This window comes from Thamnophis elegans, chromosome 3 (assembly GCF_009769535.1).
Source record: "Thamnophis elegans isolate rThaEle1 chromosome 3, rThaEle1.pri, whole genome shotgun sequence".
NCBI lineage: Eukaryota > Metazoa > Chordata > Lepidosauria > Squamata > Colubridae > Thamnophis > Thamnophis elegans.
In genome coordinates, this window is record NC_045543.1 from 66,879,583 (window position 1) to 66,902,553 (window position 22,971).

General features: G+C 40.0%; 1 protein-coding gene across 1 annotated transcript in view; it reads right to left on the reverse strand.

Moving 5' to 3' along the window:
• Nucleotides 1-5,521: 5,521 nt before the first annotated feature.
• The window catches only part of MTAP (methylthioadenosine phosphorylase), a 29,011-nt gene continuing 11,561 nt past the window's right edge, over nt 5,522-22,971 (reverse strand). Inside the window, exons 5-8 of the mRNA XM_032213436.1 lie at nt 21,728-21,830; nt 18,901-19,140; nt 13,408-13,530; nt 5,522-7,031 (exon numbers count right to left, since the gene is read on the reverse strand). Coding sequence (XP_032069327.1) covers nt 6,993-7,031; nt 13,408-13,530; nt 18,901-19,140; nt 21,728-21,830 — 505 coding nt within the window. The 3' untranslated portion in view covers nt 5,522-6,992. The remainder of the gene's footprint in view (nt 7,032-13,407; nt 13,531-18,900; nt 19,141-21,727; nt 21,831-22,971) is intronic.

Consider the following 22,971-nt stretch of genomic DNA (forward strand, 5'->3'; position numbering starts at 1 on the left):
TAAGGATGTAAGCCTTAAGGATGTAAGACATTTAAATTTGGATATTGGACAACTAAAGTTTGGGATATTAAAGTCATAAAATTTTGACATTAAGGACACAAGTCTTAAAGTTGCCAAATTTGAACACCCAGGGCGTCCACTTTGTGTCTGCATGTGTGCCAGAAACTGGAAGACCAGGTGACCAGCGGGCATGTGCATGCCGTGAAACCGGAAGTTCAGTGTTGGGGAACTGCTCTTCTGGTTCCTGGGGCTCCTCCCATGCGCACACTCCCACTGGTTTGCCAACACTGTCCTATAACACTACTTTATGTTTTTGGTTTTGATTCTCTACCAATGGTTTGCAAGAATGAGATATACATGTTTATGAAATGTGGGTTTTTTTAGATTCTAAAAGAATCTAAAATTTAGAAGAACACCTGTGGGACAAATAATAACCTGTTCTTACATATATGATTCTGAAGTGTATATTAGACAGAGCAGGCAAATTGGCATGACCCTGAAGGGACAGACTATAATAAAAACCAATTTTTTTGTCTTTCCCTTTGTATGAGACCAAAATATGGGTACAATAAAGGGCACTTTCGTGTTAGAAACTGCTACTATCAGTGGAAAGAGTGACTTGGAATCACTTTCAAAGAGAACACATTTGCAGTCTCCTGAAGTCAGGTGATCATCTTTTGACACCTTCTGACAAGCAAAGTCAATGGGGAATCCAGATTTATTTAACAACTGTATTACTACCTTAACAATTGCAGTGATTCACTTAACATTTAACAGTTCACTTAAAAGCTGTGGCAAGAAATGTCGTAAAATGGGACTTAACTGTCTCACTTAGCAACAGAAATGTTGGTTTCAGTTGTGTAAGTTAAGGATTACCTGTATTCCTGGAATAAAGGTCATGTAGTGTACACTGCTTTGAAAATCCAATGAATCCTTTCATAAGGTATATAGCAGTGATGAATAACCTTTTTGTTGTTGCGTGCCGAAAGCACATAATGCAATGTGCACGTAACACCCTACCCCCTGCGCATGCACACACAACCCCCATGACCCTGCGCATGACTCCACAACACCCCCTTTTGGGCCTAGTAGGCCTCCCTGCAACCTCTTGGAAGCAAAAAAGGGCCGCCGGGGGCACGTTGCCTCCTCCCCCTTGCATGTACGCACATCTCCTGCATACACCCCGCCTCCTGTGCATGTGCAGCACAGACCTGAAAATCAGCTAGCCGGCGGGAGGCGCGTGCACAGTGGAGCTGAGCTGAGCTTGCATGCCTGCAGAGAAGGCTTTGCGTGTCACCTGTGGCATGTGTGCCATAGGTTCACCATCATGGCTTAATAGTCTATAATCTTATGGTTTTGGACTCTCCTATGTTATTTTTAACAAGTAGCCAGGTAATTTATTATCAGTGACATGCCAATTAAACCTGATTTGTTGCATCTCTGTCCAAATGCTTGAGATCTTCACTTAAGTAGACATTTTCCCATGCTAACCTGGTGTAGCAGGTCACTAAATGAATGGTTGTAAGTCAAGGACTAGCTGTAAAACTTACAGACTCTGAACACACCTTTTTTACCCTGCCTTTATAAGTTTATAAGTGACTTAAGGTGGTAAACATACCTCATCCTCCTTCCGCCTCCTGTTTTTCTTGCAACAACCCTGGTGAGACAAGACAGAACGACCAATCCAAAGTTACTCAGATAGCTTTTGTACCTAAGGTCGGACTAGAATTCACCGTCTCCTGGTTTCTAGGCTTAATCACCACACCAAACTGGCTCTCAGTGAACTGGCATTGTTTATGACTATGAGTCACTGTGGAAGGAAAAGACAGTACAATATTTGACTGCAGCAGGCACTGTAAAAATACAGGAGCAGTTGTTCTGACTTAGGCTTCTCAAGAGCATGAAGCAAACTCCTTGTCCCGACAAAACCCCCTTTTATTAATTTACTCCGAATTCTGCTTATTCACATTCAGCAAAGTCTTTCAAGGGAGGATTTACAGTCACAGACCTTATCTGGCTTGGAGCGCTGACAGGCCGATAACTGCAAAACTTGGCAAGGAGTCTCGGAGAGTCACAATAGCAATAGCAATAGCAATAGCAGTAGACTTATATACCGCTTCATAGGCCTTTCAGGCCTCTCTAAGCGGTTTACAGAGAGTCAGCATATTCCCCCCAACAATCTGGGTCCTCATTTTACCCACCTCGGAAGGATGGAAGGCTGAGTCAACCCTGAGCCGGTGAGATTTGAACCGCTGACCTGCTGATCTAGCAGTAGCCTGCAGTGCTGCATTTAACCACTGCGCCACCTTGGCTCTTGTGCCACCTTGGCACAAACCAATTAAGGGAATTAATTGTCTCCTGCAAACTCCACTCCCCTTTCCCTCCTTTTTTATTTCCTCTGGGAGGGGCCATTCATCATCCACCTGTGGCCTTACTCCCAAGTTGACCCCGGTTCTTTAGCTGTTCCCTTTGTCTGGCAACTCTGTGCATGCGCATACTGGGAACAGGCTCCAGCTGTTTGTCTGCCTCGCTGATGTCTGACTCTGAAGGCAGCTGATAACTGGCATACAGTTCTGCCCCCCTCTCTGCTCTCCTCTCTGCTCTCTGCCTCCAATACAGAGCCGCCATCAGAGCCTTCCCCAGACTCCAGGATTGGCCCATGTTCTTCCCGAACCTCCTCACTGTCCGAATCTGCTGCCAGCTCTGCTGGCTGCTGGCGGACCACAACAGTAGTATAAGCATTTCAGGATTCTTTATATCTGCCTTTGCTGTCAATTGTTAGGGTAATAGGACATTCTGGTAATGATGCAGGAACTAAGCAAACTGTTCTGGCAGAGCCATTAATTATTTTGGGCTTTTCCCCTCTTATATTGCAAACAAACCAACAACAACCCAAAATCACAGAATGTCAGTCAGTAGTGGAAAAGGAACAAAAAGCATTTGACTGTGGGGTGGATACAAATAGGCCTGTGGATGCCTCTAGATGGCTGTTTCTTTTGGCAGGATTAACACATACAGTGTTAAGCTATGAAGCATCAAATTCAATCCTTTGATTTGCACTGGCATTAAATCAAGCCATTATGGCTGTGACTATTATTTGTACGGGGACACAGTGGCTCAGTGGCTAAGAGGTTGAGCTTGGCGATCAGAAAGGTCGGCAGTTTGATGGTTCGAATCCCTAGCGCTGCATAATGGAGTGAGCTCCCATTACTTGTCCCAGCTTCTGCCAACCTAGCAGTTCGAAAGCATGTAAAAATGCAAGTAGAAAAATAGGGACCACCTTTGGTGGGAAGGTAACAGCATTCCGTGCGCCTTCGTTGTTTAGTCATGCGGGCCACATGATCACAGACATCGTTGGATAACCCTGGCTCTTTGGCTTTGAAATGGAGATGAGCACCGCCCTCTAGAGTTAGTGATTGATTAACACATATGCAAGGGAAACCTTTACCTTATTATTTGTACTCTATGCCTAGCAACTAATGCAAGCAGTGGCACTTACTCCACATGGATTGGGCTATCCTGCTTGGCTCTTTGGAGACATATAATTAGATTTATGAAATTGCCCTCATCAAGATGCAAACAAAATGTTTGCATGAGTGCACTTTCTAAAGGAATGGAAGCCTTTCCTATACGGAAGACTAATGCCATGGCAGTGGCTAATGTCTTATTACATCATTTGGTTCTTAAGTATGGGATCTTCCACCTATTCTTTGGCTGTGGAACCCTCTTCATCAATAATGCCACTTCTGCTTTAGGAAAATCCTTGAATTTAGATCTTATGGTTCTATGAGCTTTCTGCCCAGTCCTTTCTTCCGATGGAACAAGTGGGGTCTTGAAAAACAAATGGGCTAGTCATCCAAGACTGCAATCTGTCCTGGCTAAGTGCCCGGTCATTAGCCTTAATGAGGACTTATAATTAATCAAGTGGAACAGTAGGGCTTCCACTCCATGAAGTCATTATGGGATAACTACTGTATACGCACTCCACTGTGTGTTTCAGTAATAAAACCAGGTCCAGCTTTGTGGATATTGAATTTTTTCCTCATTGCAAGCTTTAATTTCTATCTTTCATCAGCAGAATAAAAATACTGAAGCTATATACAAAGCCTCAATAAAGGAAGTGATTATTAAAATACACCAGTGGAAAACTTTTTTTAAATCCTAGGTGAAGAGGTCTTTATTAGGTGTTATTGACTACACGATCGAATTTTTTAAGTATCCTGCCCTTAAAACGGTGAATCCACCAGTCTAAAAAATGTTCCCCTCTTTAACTATCTTTCCCAGGCAAAGGAAAGCTTTGCTGATGAAAGACTAGCAACAAGCTCCAACTATCTTTTGGCATTCATGGCTGTTGAATTAATTTCTAAAATGAGCTGGACAGGACGTGTTGTGCCTGATTTGATTGTGCAGCAGTGTTGAGTTTTTGGAGGCAGGATGGGAAATGAATTTGTGGTTAGCATCTTTAAATATAACCTCAGCTATTAGTAATATTAGTAATTAGAGGGATGCGGTGGCTCAGTGGCTAAGACACTGAGCTTGTCGATCAGGTCAGCAGTTCAGCTCCCGTTACTTGTCCCAGCTTCTGCCAACCTAGCAGTTCAAAAGTATGTAAAAATGCGAGTAGAAAAATAGGGAACACCTTTGGTGGGAAGGTAACAGCATTCTGCGTGCCTCCAGTGTTTAGTCATGCCGGCCACATGACCATGGAGATGTCTTCGGACAGCGCTGGCTCTTCGGTTTTGAAACGGAGATGAGCACCGCCCACTAGAGTAAGGAACAACTTGCACATATATGCAAGGGGAACATTTACCTTTTATTAGTAACAACCCAACTGTTGGGCATGTTCTCATCAGTCACCCAGGCCACCCTATCATGCAGATTACTGTTGAAACCCCAACAATCTGGATGGGATAGTTCCTTAACTATAGCAGAAATATGGTAATAAAGGGGATACGTCTGTCCAACTTCAGCTTCTTACCTCCCAATTGGAAACTACCTCTACTTGGGTATCCACCAAAATCACCAGAAGGCAATACAAGAAACAATGAATGGAAACTACAAGGAGAGAAGCATCCTGGAATGAAGGAGAAACTTCCTAACAGCGAGGACAATTAACCAACGCAACGGTATTGCCTTCAGAAGTTGTGAAGTTGAAGTTCAACCCTGAACTACAAATATTCTCCTTTTTCAATTGCTACTCTGCTTCTTGGGGTGTAGGAAATGAGAACTTTCTGGAATGTTTTGTTAGGGATGCTAAAGATATGCGCTATGGAGCGGTAGAAAGGTCTAATTGCTATTGCTATTTAAGTCTTAAAATATCATACTTCCATTTCCAAAGATTGGAAGGCTAAGAAACATCTCTCAAACTGTTTGATGGGGGCATTTATGGGAAGAAAGGATGATTATATAATTCAAGAATCCATTTTTTAAAAAAAAGCCTGATTGTTTTTCTGCTCATCCAGAGCAACCTAAAGAATACCTAGGAGTAGGCATGGCTAGTTTCAAATCAGTAAAACACAGAAGAGGTTACATTGAGTTTTATTTGAGAAAAGCAGCATTGCATCCTTTTTTAAAAAGAAAAGGGGGTATTTAACATACGTAACTAAGGCATAATTTGCAAGGATACAACAGTACAGTGTGTATTGTAAACATTCAGCAGCAGCATTCCAAACAATGTGAATATGTTGTTCAGAGACATGGTAGTTGTTCTTCACTCTTCAAAATATTTAGCAAAAAACAAGTCCTGAATGACTTGGTAGAGAGAATTGTTTCGGAGGCTGTACACAGCCCGTTCAAACAGGTTTGTGATGCCTTCAAACACTCAGAAACATCACCAACCTAGATTCTGTTACTCTGCTGCTTTTGCTAGAAGTAAATGGTGTATTGGAGTCTTCAATAAAAAGTGAGTTGCAAAACTGAGAGGATATTTTTTCTGAAGTGACATTGTGGCCTTGGTTTGGAGAAGCTACTACAGCCATAAGGGCACCAGAAAACTTCTAACGGAAATGGAGTTGCTCAACACTCACTATTAACAACTGAGGGAATTCATGATTGAGTCCTTTGTGGTCTTAAAATGTCTTTTTTCTTTTCCACACAAAAGCCACATATCCTGCTTTTTTGCTGTCCAAAAACCCCCTCAAAGCCATTCAATTAAAAAAATAATAAATCAACCAAGTCTACACATCCACCACACAGATCTTTAAAACAAAACGTATAAAAAGAAAATAAATCCAGCAATTTATGTAGGGTTTCCTGCCTGAGCAGGGGGTTGGATTAGAAGACCTCCAAGGTCCCTTCCAACTCTGTTACTCTATTCTGATTTATGAAGTCCAGCATATTAAATTGAAGACACAAAAGAAAACAGATTTGACATTCGTAATAAAAGCAAATATTTTCTTAACAATAGACTAAATACATAAAAACCGTATCATGTCACTTTGGAAAATCTTAGCCAAGAAATCTTTAAAAACAAAAAAGTGCAATCTGTTAATTGCCCTTATTTTTTAAAAGTCATTAATTTTCTATTAAAAAGCATAATAAAAATGCATTTAATCACCATTCAAAACCATTTCTTTGCATTATAAAAATGCTACTGAACGGCAGTCCACCACTATAACCACTCAGGGAAGTGATCATTTGGGGGGTGAGCAAGGGCATATTAACATACCTTTTTATGGATTTGCCATTTTTGAATTGAGTTATGATCGAATATTTGAACTAGAGCTAATAACCCTTTTTAAAAAATCTCTTTCACATCAGTGGAACGGGATTATCAAGTATCAGCTCTTGTGTTCACAGTCTGAAATGTCAGTTTTAAGAATTAATTACTTTTCAAATCTGCTGTGAATGTTGTTTTTCAGCCTTTGCAAGATCTTATTCCAAAAGAAGCATATTAGCAGATGGTAATGAAAAATGCTGCATCCATCAAAGGCATTCTTTAAAAGTAAAGACGTCTATCTTCTGATCTTCAAGTACTGTAGCTTGCTAGGTTTTCAATGTTTTGGTAGCATAACAGATAACTGCACAGTATTCTGAAATACAAGAATCAGAACAAGGGTGGGGGGGAAATGCTACATTAAGAAGCAATTCTTTAAGGTTTGTAATTACTGTATTATACGAAGTTACGATCTAGTTAAATAAAAGCACTACAAATCAGCAACAGATTTTGGGTAAAAGATAACATTCAAAATATGCACAAAAATTATGGGGTACCAATTAGGAGCCTTAATTCACTTTAACCCAGAACCTGAAGGCTTTGTTGCTTGAATCCTGCTTTATACACAACAATATTAGTGTTTTACGTCATTATTACTATGAGTCAGAAACCAATACAGGTAGACCTCGACTTACAACAATTCATTTAGTGACCGATTGAAGTTAAGTGTTCAGCAACAGACATTTTTGGTCTTATATATGTTGATGGCAGCAAGACTACAGTATACACAACAATGGAAAGACATTGTGACTCCCACCATGGATGAATGACTACAGAAGTTGATGAAGTTGGCAGAGATGGCTAAATTGACCCTTTTGATCAAAGAAAAGAATGCAAGTACTTTTGTTGCTACAGGGAAACCGCTTCTGGACTTTGTGCTTGAGGTGGGAAAAAAAATGAAAGTTTGATTTTGGGTTTTACTGATTGGATTGATTTGTTGCTATAGAAATGGCTAGTTTATTATGGAAAAGTGAAAAGTTGAGGTTCAATGTTAATGCTTTGTTCTACTGCAACGAGGAGTCGGACATCAATGCTTTTTCCCCCTTTTCTTCCTCCGCTCCTCCCTTTTCTTCCCTCTTCTCGCCCCCTCCTCCATGTCTTACTATTTGATTTTGTATTTTTGTATTTTATTCTATAATCTAAAATGTTTTTTTAAAGGAATTTTGGGCTCAACTGTGGTTGTATCTCGAGGACTATCTATAAGGAAAGAGGTCAACTAAAGTGTGCTTTCTTCCTACAAAATATCATATTTTGTGTTCCAAATCTACAACATTTCTTCTTATCCAGGGGAGGAGATAAATATGAATCAAACTTGCCACTCTCTTTTTTCTAGAATACGGAAAGGAAACTTGAGATTTACCAAGTGTTGCTGAAGAACATCTTGGCATATCTTACCATTGGTTAACAACCTGGGATTAAAACATTAACAACATGTAAACCAGGGACGCAGTGGCTCAGTAGCTAATACACTGAGCTTTCAGTGGCTAAGATACTGAGCTTGTCGATCAGAAAGGTTGGCAGTTCGGCAGTTCAAATCCCTAGTGCCACATAACTGAGTGAGCTCCCATTACTTGTTCCAGCTTCTGCCAACCCAGCAGTTTGAAAACATGTAAAAATGCAAGTAGAAAAATAGGGACCACCTTTGGTGGGAAGTTAACAGCGCTCCGTGCGCCTTCTGTGTTCAATCATTCCAGCCACATGACCACGGAGATGTCTTCGGACAGTGCTGGCTCTTCAGCTTTGAAATAGAGATGAGCACTGCCCCCTAGAGTTGGGAACGACTAGCACATATGTGCAAGGGGAACCTTTACCTTTTAACATGTAAGAGACATAGTTTCCTTGTTTCTGGGCTAAAGAATGCACAGTTTAAGATTTACACAACTTTACTCTTGTATTTAAATATAGTTGATTGTTTGGACATTTGCTGCAAATAAAGCCAGGTTGAAGGATAACTGCCCAAAGAAGGGCTTAGATGATTTGGAAGTCACCTCACTAATTTTACTGTAGATTTGCCATCTATAAGATATGGATTGATTCCAGTTTTTATAGCCTTTGTCATGATCCAAATTCTCCAGGTGATTCCTTCAGTGTTGCAAGTGCCATCACAAGAGTTATCAAACTTTTGTAGCTATCACCTTCTAGAAGATGCGTCCCCAAACCCTGGGCTGTAGCCCACTACTGGACTGTGAGTCGTTCAGAACCAAGCTGTGGAAGTGGTGGGCTAATGTTTGCATGCACCCCAACTTATGTGAGCAGCAGGTGCATGTGCCTTTTTCTTGGGTGGAACCATCCCCTCTATTCCCCCACACTGGTCCGCAAAGCCAGAAAAGTTGGGAGCTCTGTTCTTTTTTTTTTTTTTTTTTTTTTTGAGAATCCTTTAACATTGTAAATGTTTTATTCATTTTTTCCTTTTCAATTTTGTACATTCACTTATATACTGGATATTGGCAATAATAATATTATAATCGTAAGAAGAACAAAAAACAAACAAAAAAAAAAAAAAAAAAAAAAAAAAACACCCCCAACCGAAACGCAACTCATAAACCCCACCTATCACTTTCACACATCCCTTCTTCTCCCCCTCCAACTTTCCTTTCTCCCTCCAACAATCACCCCTCCTACTTCCCTTTCCCCTCCTATCTTCCTTTCTCGCCTTTCTCACCCTCCTTCCCCTCTCATCCTCCTTACATTCCCCTCTTCCTCCCTCCTTACTTCTCCCTCTTCTTTTCCTCTACTTCTCACTATGGTGCATTTCTCTATTCCTTACACCCAGAAAAAAAAAAGGGAAAGAAAAAAGCAATAAGAAAAAAAAAAGAGAAAAATAAAAAGAAAAGATAAGGAACAGCAGTATACAAGTGTATTCTTCTATATATTGAAGCTATATCTCCACCCACCCACCCACCCCCAATGAACCCCCCTCCCTAACCCCCTCCGACTTCCCAGGTCACACACCCGGCACAGTTCAGTACCATTCACCTTCAAAGTATCTTATTAACAATAATAATGAAAATAAAATAAAAAGAACACTCCGAAAAAGAAAACAAAAACAAAAAAGTAAATAAAGTAAAATTAAAAACTCTTTTGCATTATGCTCAGCCTCCCATCATTCTTCAAATTTTAAACAGTATAAATCATTCCATTTATATTTTGTCCTCGTCCCTTAGTTCTTTGATATTTACCCCCATCTTCCTGTAGAATCTCCAGATAGTCTTTCTTAAGCTTATATTCAAATATTAGTTTATACAAAGATCAATTTGTCTTCATATTTTCGCTGCTCATCTTCCTATCCTTCGTTTCACATCTCCATTCCTCCCAAGCCCAGATTGCATAAGATTAGGATCTCACTCTTCACTTTAAAATCCTGAGCTTTTTATCTTATACTTCAGACTTGTAGATTCATAAAACATATGCCCAAAATTCATACCAGTTCGTTCAATCCCAAGATTCCTTCATCAATATCCCATTCCACCTTCCTTTCTGCTCCACACTCCATTCACCCCAAACCGCAATTCAAATAAATCTTAGTCCCCGCTTTCCTCACAGAAAACACTTCGTGCGCAGTTTGGATTTAAACTCAAATAAGTCTTGTAAAAGTCCCGTATCAATACACAACTTCACCATTCCATACCAAACAGAAATCCTAAAGTTTTAATCAGTCCAAAAGCTTAGAAAGTATTTTAAAAACGTCGCTGGGTCTGTATTCTTTACTCTTCTGTCCTTCCGGAAAGAAAAGGCAACCCTCTGCCTTATAACCACGTGTCCCGCTGCTTTGTAGATATAACTGAATCCTCAGTTTCCGCTCTTCTGCCTCTCCAGTAGGGGGAGAGCAACTCCCTCCTTCTTGTAGTCAAATGAGTTGCTGCTTGTTTTTCCTTCACCTTGTCCTTCCGCGTTTCCGGGTGAGTCAGGAAGCCCCGCCTTCAGAATTTTATAATAAAAGTCCCGAGCTTCCGAAACAGAATTAATACGAAATCTTTGATTTTCAAATGTAACTGTAATTCCAACTGGAGCCTCCCATTTATACTTTATTTGACGATTTCTGAGTTCTTGGGTTAAGAAAGTATAACTTCTCCTTGCGTGGAGCATCTGAAGCGGAATATCTTTAAAGACGAACAAATCGTGGTTCTCAATTCGGAGCCTGCTTTTATAAAACTTTTGTAAAATCGCATTTCTGGATTCTCTTGTGAAAAAATGTATAATTATGTCTCTTGGAAGCTGTCGTTGCTCCGCCACATGCGAATTCTGGCGATAGATTTTTCGAATATTCCAATCAAAATTAAGTCCTGGGCCTCCCACCAGTTGGCTGAAAGCTTCTACAAAAATCTGTTTCAAACTCTCTCCTTTCCTTTCAGGCAATCCTCTAACTCGTAATGCAAACGCCTTTGTATTATAATTTATCATTGTAAGTTGTGTTTGATTATTAATAATCTCTTGTTGTAAAGCTTGAATATTAGAAGACAAATCAAGATTAGCCCTCTCCAAAGATTCCAATTTCGTCTCCATTTCTTCAACATAATCTGTTAAAGTAGACGTGACTTCAAACACATTCGCATTCATCTGGGCAATTTTGGCATGTATTTTATCGCATAAATCCAACACAAATTCTTGAATTTCTTTTCTAAAGTCATTAATTATTTGAAAGAGAAGCTCCTGTGTCAAGAAATCTCCAGTAGATGGCGTAGGAGACAAAGGCAGCGATTTGGTAGCAAGTTCTTTAGGCACAAGGGGGGAGGGTTTTTTTGCCTGTTTAGACTTGGGAGGCATTATAGATAAAATCTGAGAATAGACAGATAAACAGTGTCTTCAGCTGGCCAGTTCTCAATAAATTATTTGTGGACTTTGCTCATTAATGAGTAGCGATCTCCGGGGAAATAAAGCCAGTTAATTACGTCATCAATCACCAACACAGTAAAAACGCCATTTTGTGTCCCAATTGCGCAGAAAAGTTCAAAGGAAAAACAAGGCTGGTGTTTAGATAGTTAAAAAAAAAAACACACATCACAGAGGTGTGACCCGCTCGTATTATCTTAAAAGCAATTTGTCATTGTCCTGAGTGCGGGGGAGGCTGTCTAGGGCTGCAAAAAGGCAGCTGTAAAGAAATGGCTGGAGATGAAAGCTCGGCTACGTTGGATCCATTCTCTGTTCACAGCCCAAAAAAAAAAGAAGAGGGCTGTGAACTACGAATAAATCCTAACACCTGAGCTTCTGCCTGTCCCTTTCTGCCAGAAAGGGATGATATCTATTGATCTTAATTAGATATACAAACCAGATCTTTAAGAGGGGCTTCGTTGAGCTCCTCGGCGACAGGCTCCTCCCACAGGAAGCCCGGGAGCTCTGTTCTAGAGAGCGTCTATTTCAGGGACTTTCAAACTTGGCAACTTTAAGACTTGTGGACTTCAATGCCTAGAATTGGCAAGCCAGTATGGCTGGCTGAGGAATTCCGAGAGTTGAAGTCCACAAGTTGCTAAGTTTTGAGACCCCTGAACTAATTCATGGAATGTCCTTCTTGGGCCTACAGTACAGAACTGGTGCCTAGTTGTATGCTTCTGGAATCAGTATTTACTTACCCAGACTCTTACTACTGTGGCTCTGAAATTCTTCAGCTCTCTGTTTCAGTGTTTAAACAAAAGTTCTTAATTATGATGTGAACACATGGGTGTGCATGCATGTAAGCATGGATTATAAGTATCTACTGCAAAATGTCCAGGATTTTTAAAACGTTTTCTGGGGAGTTAGAACATCAATATATTTCAAACTGTTTGGCAATTGCAAAAACCAGAAGTCCAAGAATTGGTGGGAGTGGATGTCTGGATCACACAACTTATTTTTTTTAAAGTTGGAGTCTGAATATGTTAAGGCAGCTTCTTATTGATAATGCAAGGAAGTGCACCGTTGATGGGTGAGCAGACGAGCTCTATTTAATTTAAAGGTTCAAGTTCATTAAAAAAAACCTGTATATATCTGCCTCCAAATTAATAATTTGAATGTTTTGCTCTTAAAGAAGATTTAATTGGGCTGTTCTGGATTTTTAACTGTGTAACCAGAACTCTATAGCATGTTCTAAATGTTAGATTTTCTACATTTTATCAATCTTACCTATGTTACCACTGCAATGTTTTAATATTACAGGTAATTTATGACACAACCATTCATTTAGCGACTGTTTGAAATTTATGGTACTGAAACAAGTGATCTATGACCATTTTTCCACACTTATGACCACTGCAACATCCCCATAGTCATGTGATAAAATGTCATGTGATACTTGGCAACTGGTACATATTTATGATGGCTGCATTGTCTTGAGGTCATGTGATCACCTTTTGTGGCCTTCTGGTAAGCGAAGTCAATGGACAAGCCAGATTAAATGTGTTACTAACAACTGCAATGATTCACTTAGCAACTGTGGCAAGAAAGGTCATAAAATGGGAAAAAGTGCACTAAACAGCTATCTCACTTAGCAACAAGAATGTTGGGCTCCATTGTGGTTATAAGTTGAGGCCTACCTGTATTGTACCAACTGTAGTTAGTTTTTATGGCATTAGAGCTTTTCAATATAAATTCTACTTCCACTGGGGGGGGGGAGGGTCAGTGGGACTGGAGCTTCCCTTATTAAAAGTATCCTGGAAACTTTTAAAAAAATAAGAAACACATATACTTAAATAATAAATTAAATACAAATATCAAATTACTTTCAAGTTCTGATGGGTTTCTGACCATTCCATGGATCCAATCTGAGGTATGGCAGTGAGTAGCAAACTAGTTGCTTTATTTGCGTTCTCCTTCAGTGTCTTTAGAACTCTGTCCACTGAGACCTACAAGAACAAGACAATCATTAGGCTTTCTTCATACACACACACACACACATATATACATACACACATATGAGTGGATTACCATAGAAATTGAAATAGCCAACTAATCACTCAATCAATCCCTCTGTGTGTGTGCATGCGCGCAGAGGTTGAGTAGGTAGTAACTCAGCCGGACACTTGCTCGAACCGGTTCTATGCTCGGCGGCATCTTGATTTTTCTGTTCTGCACATGCGCAGAACAATCTTCACTGGAAAACTGTTACTTTTTCCTCCTTTTCTAATGTTCTGTGCATGCACAGACCTTTTAAGGTGCAAATGTGCATGTGCGCGGAACAAAAAAATGTGTGCGCCGAACCGGTAGTAATGCCAGCAGGAACCCACCCCTCTGTGTGTGGTGTGATTTGTACTAACAAAAACACTCATGATTTGATCTTATTCCCATTTATGTTAGAGTAAATCCCAATAAACAAAATATAGAGTGTAGAGATACAGAACAATAATGTCAAACATTAGGTATGCTCTAGTATAATTTCAACCAAAGCAATTCAGAAAAGTTTTCAGATAGATGCAGGCAAATGATCTTTATCACAATAACAAGTAACTTTATTATGAACATCCTCAGCAAGTTCCTTCTAAAGGAAAAACAAAACCTGCCTAATATATTAAGCACATTTAATAGAATTTTATTTAAAAAGTCAATAGCCACAGTAAAAAAAAAAACCTAAATAGGATTAAGGTTAGGTAAAATGTAGTTCTGTGCACAAACACATATACCAGTAACTAATAAATAGTAGTCAGCACTGTCAAGAGTAGATATATTCATGAACTGGAATAGCCCATAGCAACAATCAGCCAATGGGACCTTGTGTGTGACTTAGTACTATAGATCTGAATCTGTGCTAAAGCTAAAAACTAGTCTGCTGCTGGAACTGAAACCAATCTTTCCTCTCTACCACGTTGAAAGAACCACTCTTGGTATTGTATATATGTCTCATGTGATACATTACATATAAAGAGAAGTTAATGAATCCTGCTGCATCAGTTACCTGTGTGTGCTTTCTGGATTTGATTTCTGCAACAAACTCAGACAAGCAGCATATAGTGGTTAGCATGGCCATGGACCAGGCAAAGTCAGATTCAAATGTACCCTCAAGTACAAAAGTTTTCCAGGAGACTTTGCATCAGTCACTCTCTCTGAGCCCAGCCTACCTCAAAGGGCCATTGAAATGGGGATAAAATAGGAAGGAACACCACATACTCCATAAAGCTCTAGTGATGCAGTGGTTAGAATGCAGTATTGCAGGCTAACTCACTGCTCACTGCCAGGAGTTTGATCCAGACCAGCTCAAGGTTGACTCAGTTTTCTATTCTTCTGAGGTTGGTAAAGTGAGGATCCAGATTGTTGGGGGCAATATGCTGACTCTGTAAACAATTTAGAGAGGGCTGTAATTTTCAATTTTTCATTAACAGATTTCTTAAATGGAACTCAACATGGAACCCACTTACAATTTTAGCACATTTAAGCTTTTTACTATATTCTACTAAGAACCCTACAAAATAGTCCATGTTATCATTATATTACAAGTATGAGGTTGACAATAATTTGCCCATGTCACTTTACCAGTGAAATTATTTCAAAATAAGTAGCTGTGTTAGCAAAAATATTAGTATGGTAAGGACCCCAACCTCACCCATGTGAACTCTTAAAGGCTGACAAATTTACATGAGAATATTTTTTAAACAAAAAAAAAATGGACTTCATCAGTGATCTGCAGATACATGTACCCACAAAATGATCACAGGAAAACAAAGTGTAGAAAATACAGGCAGTGATCATCATATTACGGTATTAACTCTGGACATGACCAAAACAGTGTATGTAGACTACTCAAATTTCCTGGCACTGAGTACTGAGGAGATAAAATTAAACTGCTTTCCAAGTTGCAATTCAGCACTTTCATACTCTCCTCCAAATTTAATTTCAGCTGTGAAAAAGACTGATTGCCTAAAATTATCTACAACTGTTTGAGAGAGCTGAGAGTGACACAAAAGTTTTAGAGTTCGGAATAATCCTAGTCAGTTTGTAATTCCATTTCCATTGATTTTTCATTTCTGTTCCCCTAACAGAAGGTGTGTATTCTGCAGCCAATTTTTCCTTGGATATTTTGTGTGTGTGTGTGTTTTTTAAATCATCCTCACACTCACAAGTATTTTTCTTTCTGGATTATTTGTACTTTTGTGAACAGAAGGATTCTGTTAATACCACCTTCCTGTATATGGTGTGGGCAAAACTTATTTGGCTGCAACTGCACCTATGCCTGCAACTAGCACACCTAAGGCATTCCAAAAAATGCTGAACTACAATTCCAAACATCCATCACCACTGTATGTAAAACATCGAATGTTCTATAGACCAGGGGTCCCCAACTCTTGGTCCGCAGCCCAGTGTCGGGCTGCAGTCCATTTGGAACTGGGCTGCAGAAGTAGTGGGTGAGTATGCACGTGTGCAAAGTTGCATTTGTGACAGCAGCGTGCACACCCCACCCCCTCTCTTCCAGTGTCTTCACCAGACCACAGAGCTGGAAAGGTTGGAGACTTGCTATAGACCAGTGATGGCAAATCTTTTCGGCAGCGAGTGCCAAAAAGGGAGCATGTATGAGCGTGAGCTTGTCTGGGCTGCAACCAGGAAGAGCAGTTGCCCTAAAATGAACTTCCGGGTTTACGGTGCATGCATGCGCACTGGCCAGCAAGTCCTCTGGTTACTGCTGTGCATGCACACATGACAATCAGCTGGCCAGGGTGCATGCTCACGCCAGAAAACGGAAGACGAGTTCTTCCAGGTTCCGGCACTGCCGCATGCATGAAGGCCAACTGATTGTTGTGCGGTGCCGGAAACCCAGAAGAGGAATGGCCGGTACTGCGCATGCCAGGCAACATGGCTCTATGTGTTACTTTGCGCACGTGTGCCATAGGTTCGCCATCACAGCTATAGACCGTATATCCCTGAGCAAGCAATCAGAGTATCTAGGAATGTATCTCTCAAGCAGCAAGGCTCATTGGCAAACATTTGTGTTCAAAATATAGCAACCTCTCTTTGATTGTGAATTTCCTTTACATACATGTGCAGCCAATTAAACATAGTATCCATTCAAGCAACAGTAACAACAGTGAACAGCTATTGTTAGGGCCTTAGATCAGGGTCAAAAAATCCACACCCAACCATAGAAGTTCACTGAGTGATATCCAGGTCATTTATTACCTCTTATCCCAACGTATCTCCTAGGTTTATTGAGTGAAGGCATAGAAGTAGCCCTTGAGTTACAATAGTTCATTTAGTGACTTGGAAATCCAGAGACTTGGCAACAACTGACTCAAATTTATGACCTTTGCTGTGTCCCGGGGTCATGTGATCATCTTTTGTGACCTCCTGTCAAGCAAAGTCAATGGGGAAGCCAGATTCCCTTTACAGTTGTTACTAACTTAACAACTGCAGCGATTTAACAACTATGGCAAGAAAGGTCGTAAAACGGGGCCAAATTCACTTTACAACCATCTCGCTTAGCAACAGAGATTTTGGGTGAGGACTACCTATTTTGCTGAATTTACCATAAATAAAAGAAAGCTAAGGTTTTCCCCATCCAATAACTAGAGTGGATTGGCAAGTGAGTTGGTCTTACACTTGCTGGAGTAAAGCTTTGGATAAAAACAGAAGCTGTTGAAATAAAAAAAGTGAACATGTGATGCTAATGGATGGTAATGGCGCTACTGCTGGAAAATTGCCTTTAAAAATTAACCTCAAGATTAACTGCTTCTGGAAGGTGCTGTTCCCCTGAGGGATTTGTATGCTATTTAATAATCCTTTATTTAATAAAGACCTCATACTCTCTTGCCTTTTCTGTTATTCTCTCATCTCATTTCCCTCCAGGTTTGTTCCTTTCTTCCTTGGTGCAATTAATGTTTTCATTTCCCCCCTCTAATTTTGACCATGTTTTTCTGCATGTGCTTGTTTATTTAAATGTACGAAAGCAACCTGTGTATTATTTATGAAATTTATCTGACGGTCTGAAACCAACTGGATTCTAGGCAGCATCCAGAATGTATGAACACAACACAACACACACACACTATATGTTAAATAAATAGCACATTACTAAAAGCAGAACACAAAAAAAATATGGTGTAAGAAGGCAAACAGTAAATAAGAATAATTACAAAGGTCTTCTGGAACAACCATGTTTTCATCTACTTGTAAAAGAAAATGAGGATGGAGCCATACAGGCTTCAGATGGCAAGTTGTTTCACAGCAAGGGAGCAGCTATTGAGAAGGCCTCCAGTCAAAGCAGCAAGCTTATTGCATACACAGACTGAATTATAAAATTAACTGAACATACAGAAATGGCAAATCTGACCAATGGTGAATCTGACCAATCAGGGAAAAAACAGCATAACCTTTATTGTCTTTTTGTTGAAGGAGGAAAAAACTGAACTGATAGTTTGGGAATTAAAAAGGGCCAGAGGATGGGGAGAAGTGTAAGATGATAATGACTTATAAAGGGTGGAAAGCATAACTAAATTTTTTCTTTCCGTTCCCTTTTTTTTCTTACTACCGTATTTTTCATAAGATGCACCTTTTTCCCTCAAAAAAGAGGCTGAAAATCTGAATATAGAATTTTTTTTTGCCTCCTGAAACCCCGCCCCCTTCACCAAAATGGCCGTGCATAGCCTGTAGGAGGCTTTCAGAGTGCTCCTGGGGGCTGGGAACGACAGAAATGAGTGAAGAACAGGCCGTTTTTTGCTCATCCCCCCCCCCTCGGACCACTCTATAAGCCTCCTAGAGGCTATGCATGCCATTTTTTTTTGACAAAAAAATTGGGCCCGTTTTTGTGAAAAACGAGCTGTTTTTGGGAGGTCTGCAGAGTGAAAAAATGTTTTTTTTTTTAAATTTGCCTCTTCAAAATCTTGGTGCATCTTATACTCTAAAAATATGGTATCTTTGGTTTGTACACTTTTAACGTATTCACACATGCACACTGCTCTTTTCTGGCTGTGTAGTTTGTAGCAAGCATACATACATGACTACAATGTACAAGACATGCATACATTATTTACAAATATGTCATATGCATTCATTTCTTCTCACATCTGGAAAACTGAAGGTTGACGTGTGGGGAAAAAACTGAGCCCCACACAGATTGTCAGCATTTGTAATTTTTCCATCTGTTTTTTTTTTTTTTTGAGAGAGAGACTCATATAAAAAGTGATATACAGAAAATAAATAGCTCCGCCAAGCTATTTGGCAAGTAGCATCGTTCCAATTTTCTTGTTTATGCTAAGCGCATACCCCCAAGGAAAACAGCAACTTTCACTCACCGTTTCCTCATGTTCTTTCCAGCAGTCGTAATCTGTTGCCATAGCAATACTCGCATAGCAGATTCCCGCCTCCTTTGCCAGAATGACTTCTGGGACTGTCGTCATATTGATAACATCAGCTCCCCAGCTGCGAAACATCAAGCTTTCAGCCCGAGAACTAAAACGTGGTCCCTCGACTGTAATTACTGTTCCCTTTGAGTGACACTTGATTCCAAGCTTTTTGGCAACATCCAGAAGTACCTGAAATCAAGGGAGATAAAAAGCCACACTACTTTATTCCTCTGGTGTGTCATTTGAGTCCCCTCCAAATATTAATTAATATCTCATGAGGAATATAAAGGTCATCTCTATTATCTCATTTTTTTCCTGGACCTGTAATGAAGTTCAAGTACAAAGTACTTTGAGAACAACAACAAAAAATTCATTAACTTAATAGATTAACGCTTTAAAAAGAAGTTATTGCTTTATTTATCCTGGGAACATACTTGGTTTTCTGTCAAGCCAATAGCAGCCTCATCTGACCTGGAAATGATATGCTAGGAAATAGAATAATCAAGAGGCTAAGGCTAAGAAAAAAAAGGGAAGTTGATATTTAATTGAAATGTGAGCATTATTCCCCATTCTTCCATTTCTGCTGCTTTGAGAATTTGAGGTAGATAAAATTGGAAGGACGCTGGGCACACACGGCAGGCCCTTGGGGCCCATTGTTATCATGAAGGTTCAGGTAACATAACCCCCAAATCTAAATCATCAATATATATCACTTCATAGATTTCTTCAAGGAAATGCAATTCTTATGTTATTTTTATTTCATAGCTCAAACATATTTGTAAATCATATTGCCACATGCTGAAAATCTAAACATGGATGGATATATCCACTGTTTGCTTTATAGCAGTTGATGGCGTAAGCCAGGGTAAGGCAACCCCCTCACCACCTCACAATTCTGACAAAATTTGGATTCTAAAAGAGGAAAGATTAAAATATCTGTTCTCTCCCTACTTGCTTCCTTCCCTCCTAACTTATATCATGGCCATTGATGTTTCTGCAAGGCTATTTCTTCAAGGCTGAGGATCAGCTTGTTCTCAGTGCTTAAGGCCTTATATTGGATGCTCTGATTTCTGTATGGAAAATGTCCTATGGCTAACCTGCCTTTCATTTCCTAAGACTCATTCTTGCAAGGCTTAAGACCACAGACTCCTTTTAGTACAGGATAGCAAATTCAACGCTTTGGCTTCTATCCCAAGCGTTTTCCATGTCTTTCCAAGGGATTTTTGGATTTTGCAGAAAAAAGGCAGCACCTGCAATGTTGGCAAATCCCTACTTTAGTCACCTCCCATCTTGACTACTGTGCTCTTCATGGGGCTGCTCTTGAAAAGCATCCGGAAGCTCCAGTTGGTGCAAAATGCAGCAGCCCACATGGTTTTGTGGAGTGCAATTCAAGGTGCTAGTTGTCACCTTTAAAGCCCTTCATAGCTTGTGACCAGGTTATCTGAGGGACTCTCTCTTGCCCATCACATCCTCCCTGACCCGCTAGAGCGGGGAGACAAGGAATATTGTGGGTCCCATTCCCTAAGGAGGTACATCTGGCGGGACTCAGAGGGCCTTTTCCATGCTGTCCTCTCCCCGAACATCATCCCTCTAGAAATTAGACTAGCCCCCACTCTGACATTCTTTTGGAAGGCCCTGAAGAGGCCTGGGGAACCCAGAGCAGGATGGAGCCCATTAAATAGTTGGTATGAGTGAGTGTGTGTTGACGCCAGGGTGGGGGTTATTTTATTATTTTTATTTCTTATTATTATTTTCTTTTATATTGTGTTTTTATTTCCTGTAAGCCGTCTTTTGTCACAAAGAGTGAGAAGGCAGCAATATAAATTTTCCAAATCAATCAATCAAGGTAGGCAAATGAGGAAGAGACAGGGAGAACTATAGTCATAGAGACCTTGGGGAATCTTACATTACTTACTGCAATATTTCTCAATCATGTGGGATAGTTGGGCAGTCAGTAATTTCTAGGTCAGTGTTTCTTAACTTTGACACCTTTAAGATATGTGGACTTCAACTCCCAGAATTCCCCAGTCAGCATGTAAGCGAGGGTGTTCTGGGAGCTGAAGTCCACACATCTTAAAGGTGTCGAGGTTGAGAAACACTGACCTAAAGATTACTGACTGCCCAACTATCTCACTGCTATAATTTTTGACATGACAAATAACTAAAGGGAGAACCAGCTTTAGTGCAATTTTCAATCATATGCAAGATGATAAGATAATTCATCTAGCACGATTACATACAGCAAAGAAGGGGGGCTATATGTGTTATCTAGTATCCATCTAACTGCATATATTAGTAGCAGACTGGTAGGAAAATGGTGGGAAAATATTCATTGCTCAATCACAGATTGGATCCTATACAGGTAGTCCTCAACTTACGAACACATTTGAGCCCAACATTTTTGTTGTGAGACAGCTGCTTAGGTAATTTCCCCCATTTTACAACCTTTTTTGCCACAGCTAAATAAATCTCTGTAGCTGTTAAGTTAGTGACACTGTTATACAGTGAATCCAGCTTCCCCATTGACTTTGGTTGCCGGAAGGCTGCAAAAGGTGATCACATGACCTTGGGACACTGCAACCGTCATAAATGACTCAGTTGACAAGCATTTGAATTTTGATTGCGTGACCATGGCGATGTTGCAACAGTCATAAGTATGAAAAACAATCATAGGTCACTCAGGCTGTTTTAACAGAATGGTTTGAATGGTTACTAAACAAATGGTGGTAAGTTGAGGATGACCTGGACTAACATCCATAATATAAGATTTACTCACTTCTCTTGTTTTGGCACAGAAAGGTTCTGCCATAGAAACATGGCACACTCCTGGGAGGCAGGAATTAGACCCGTCATAAAAAGTGAGATGCCTTTTTGTTGTCCTGCAAAGAAAAAACAACAACACTAATCAGTGAAGACGATGTAAATCATGCATGTCCATCCTTTTGGCTTGCCTTGATTGAACAGGGATTGTCTTGGGCTGCATCTAAAATATATAATATAGCTAATGTATGATGACATAAATCACATACCCTGTTATCCTGAAAATAAGCTCTCCCTGTATAAAAAGCCCAATCGGGCTTTTGAGTGCATGCGCTAAAATAAGCCCTTCTCTGAAAATAAGCCCTCCCCAAAAATATTGCAACACAGCAGCAGCCATGAGGTGACCACGCTCGCCGCCTCCTGCACCTCAAAAATAATAAGACCTCCCTGAAAATAAGGCCAAGTGCTTATTTCGGGGGTCAAAAGAAAATAAGACCCTGTCTTATTTTCGGGGAAACATGGTAATAATGTTAAGAGTTTAGGATCTTGTGGCTTCCCCACTAGATTTGGCTTTTTAGAAGGTTGCAAAAGGGGACACTGCAACTGTCATAAATACGAACCAGTTGCCAAGCATCTGAATTTTAATCATGTGACCATGGGGATGCTACAATGGGCGTAAGTGTGAAAAACGGTCATAAGTCACTTTGTCGCTTCAAACAATCACTAAACTGTCAAGGTCTACCTGTATCCTTAAGGTTAGAAGAAATAATATTGTTATAGGCAAATTAATGCGAACCAGGGCAAACAGTACTTTCCAACTGAAACCAGACATTATGGAAACAAAACATACCCACATCCTTCCAGTTGGGAAGATTGTAATAACAGGTGTTCTTCCTCCCTAAATTATACTGGACAACCACAGTAACAGAATTATAGTTTCTTCTAGGGGAAAAATGAAATATATATTCGGACACACAATTAGAAAGAGGCCTTAAATAGAAACGAGACCATCATCTTAACTGATGATTAGACGACCAGAAGAAAAAAAAATGGAAAGAAACAAAATGCTTTTCAATTTGTAAAACAAAACCGGCAAGAAAAACATGAAGACTTTGTCGTGCTTTAAAATGCACAAAGAATGCTATTTGGTCAGCAAAATTCAGCTGAAAACATTTGTGAACATACATAGCAAATGGACAGGGGGGGGCGGGGGAAGAGTAAAGCTAAAAATAGCCTCAATGCACTCCTGCCAAGACTTCA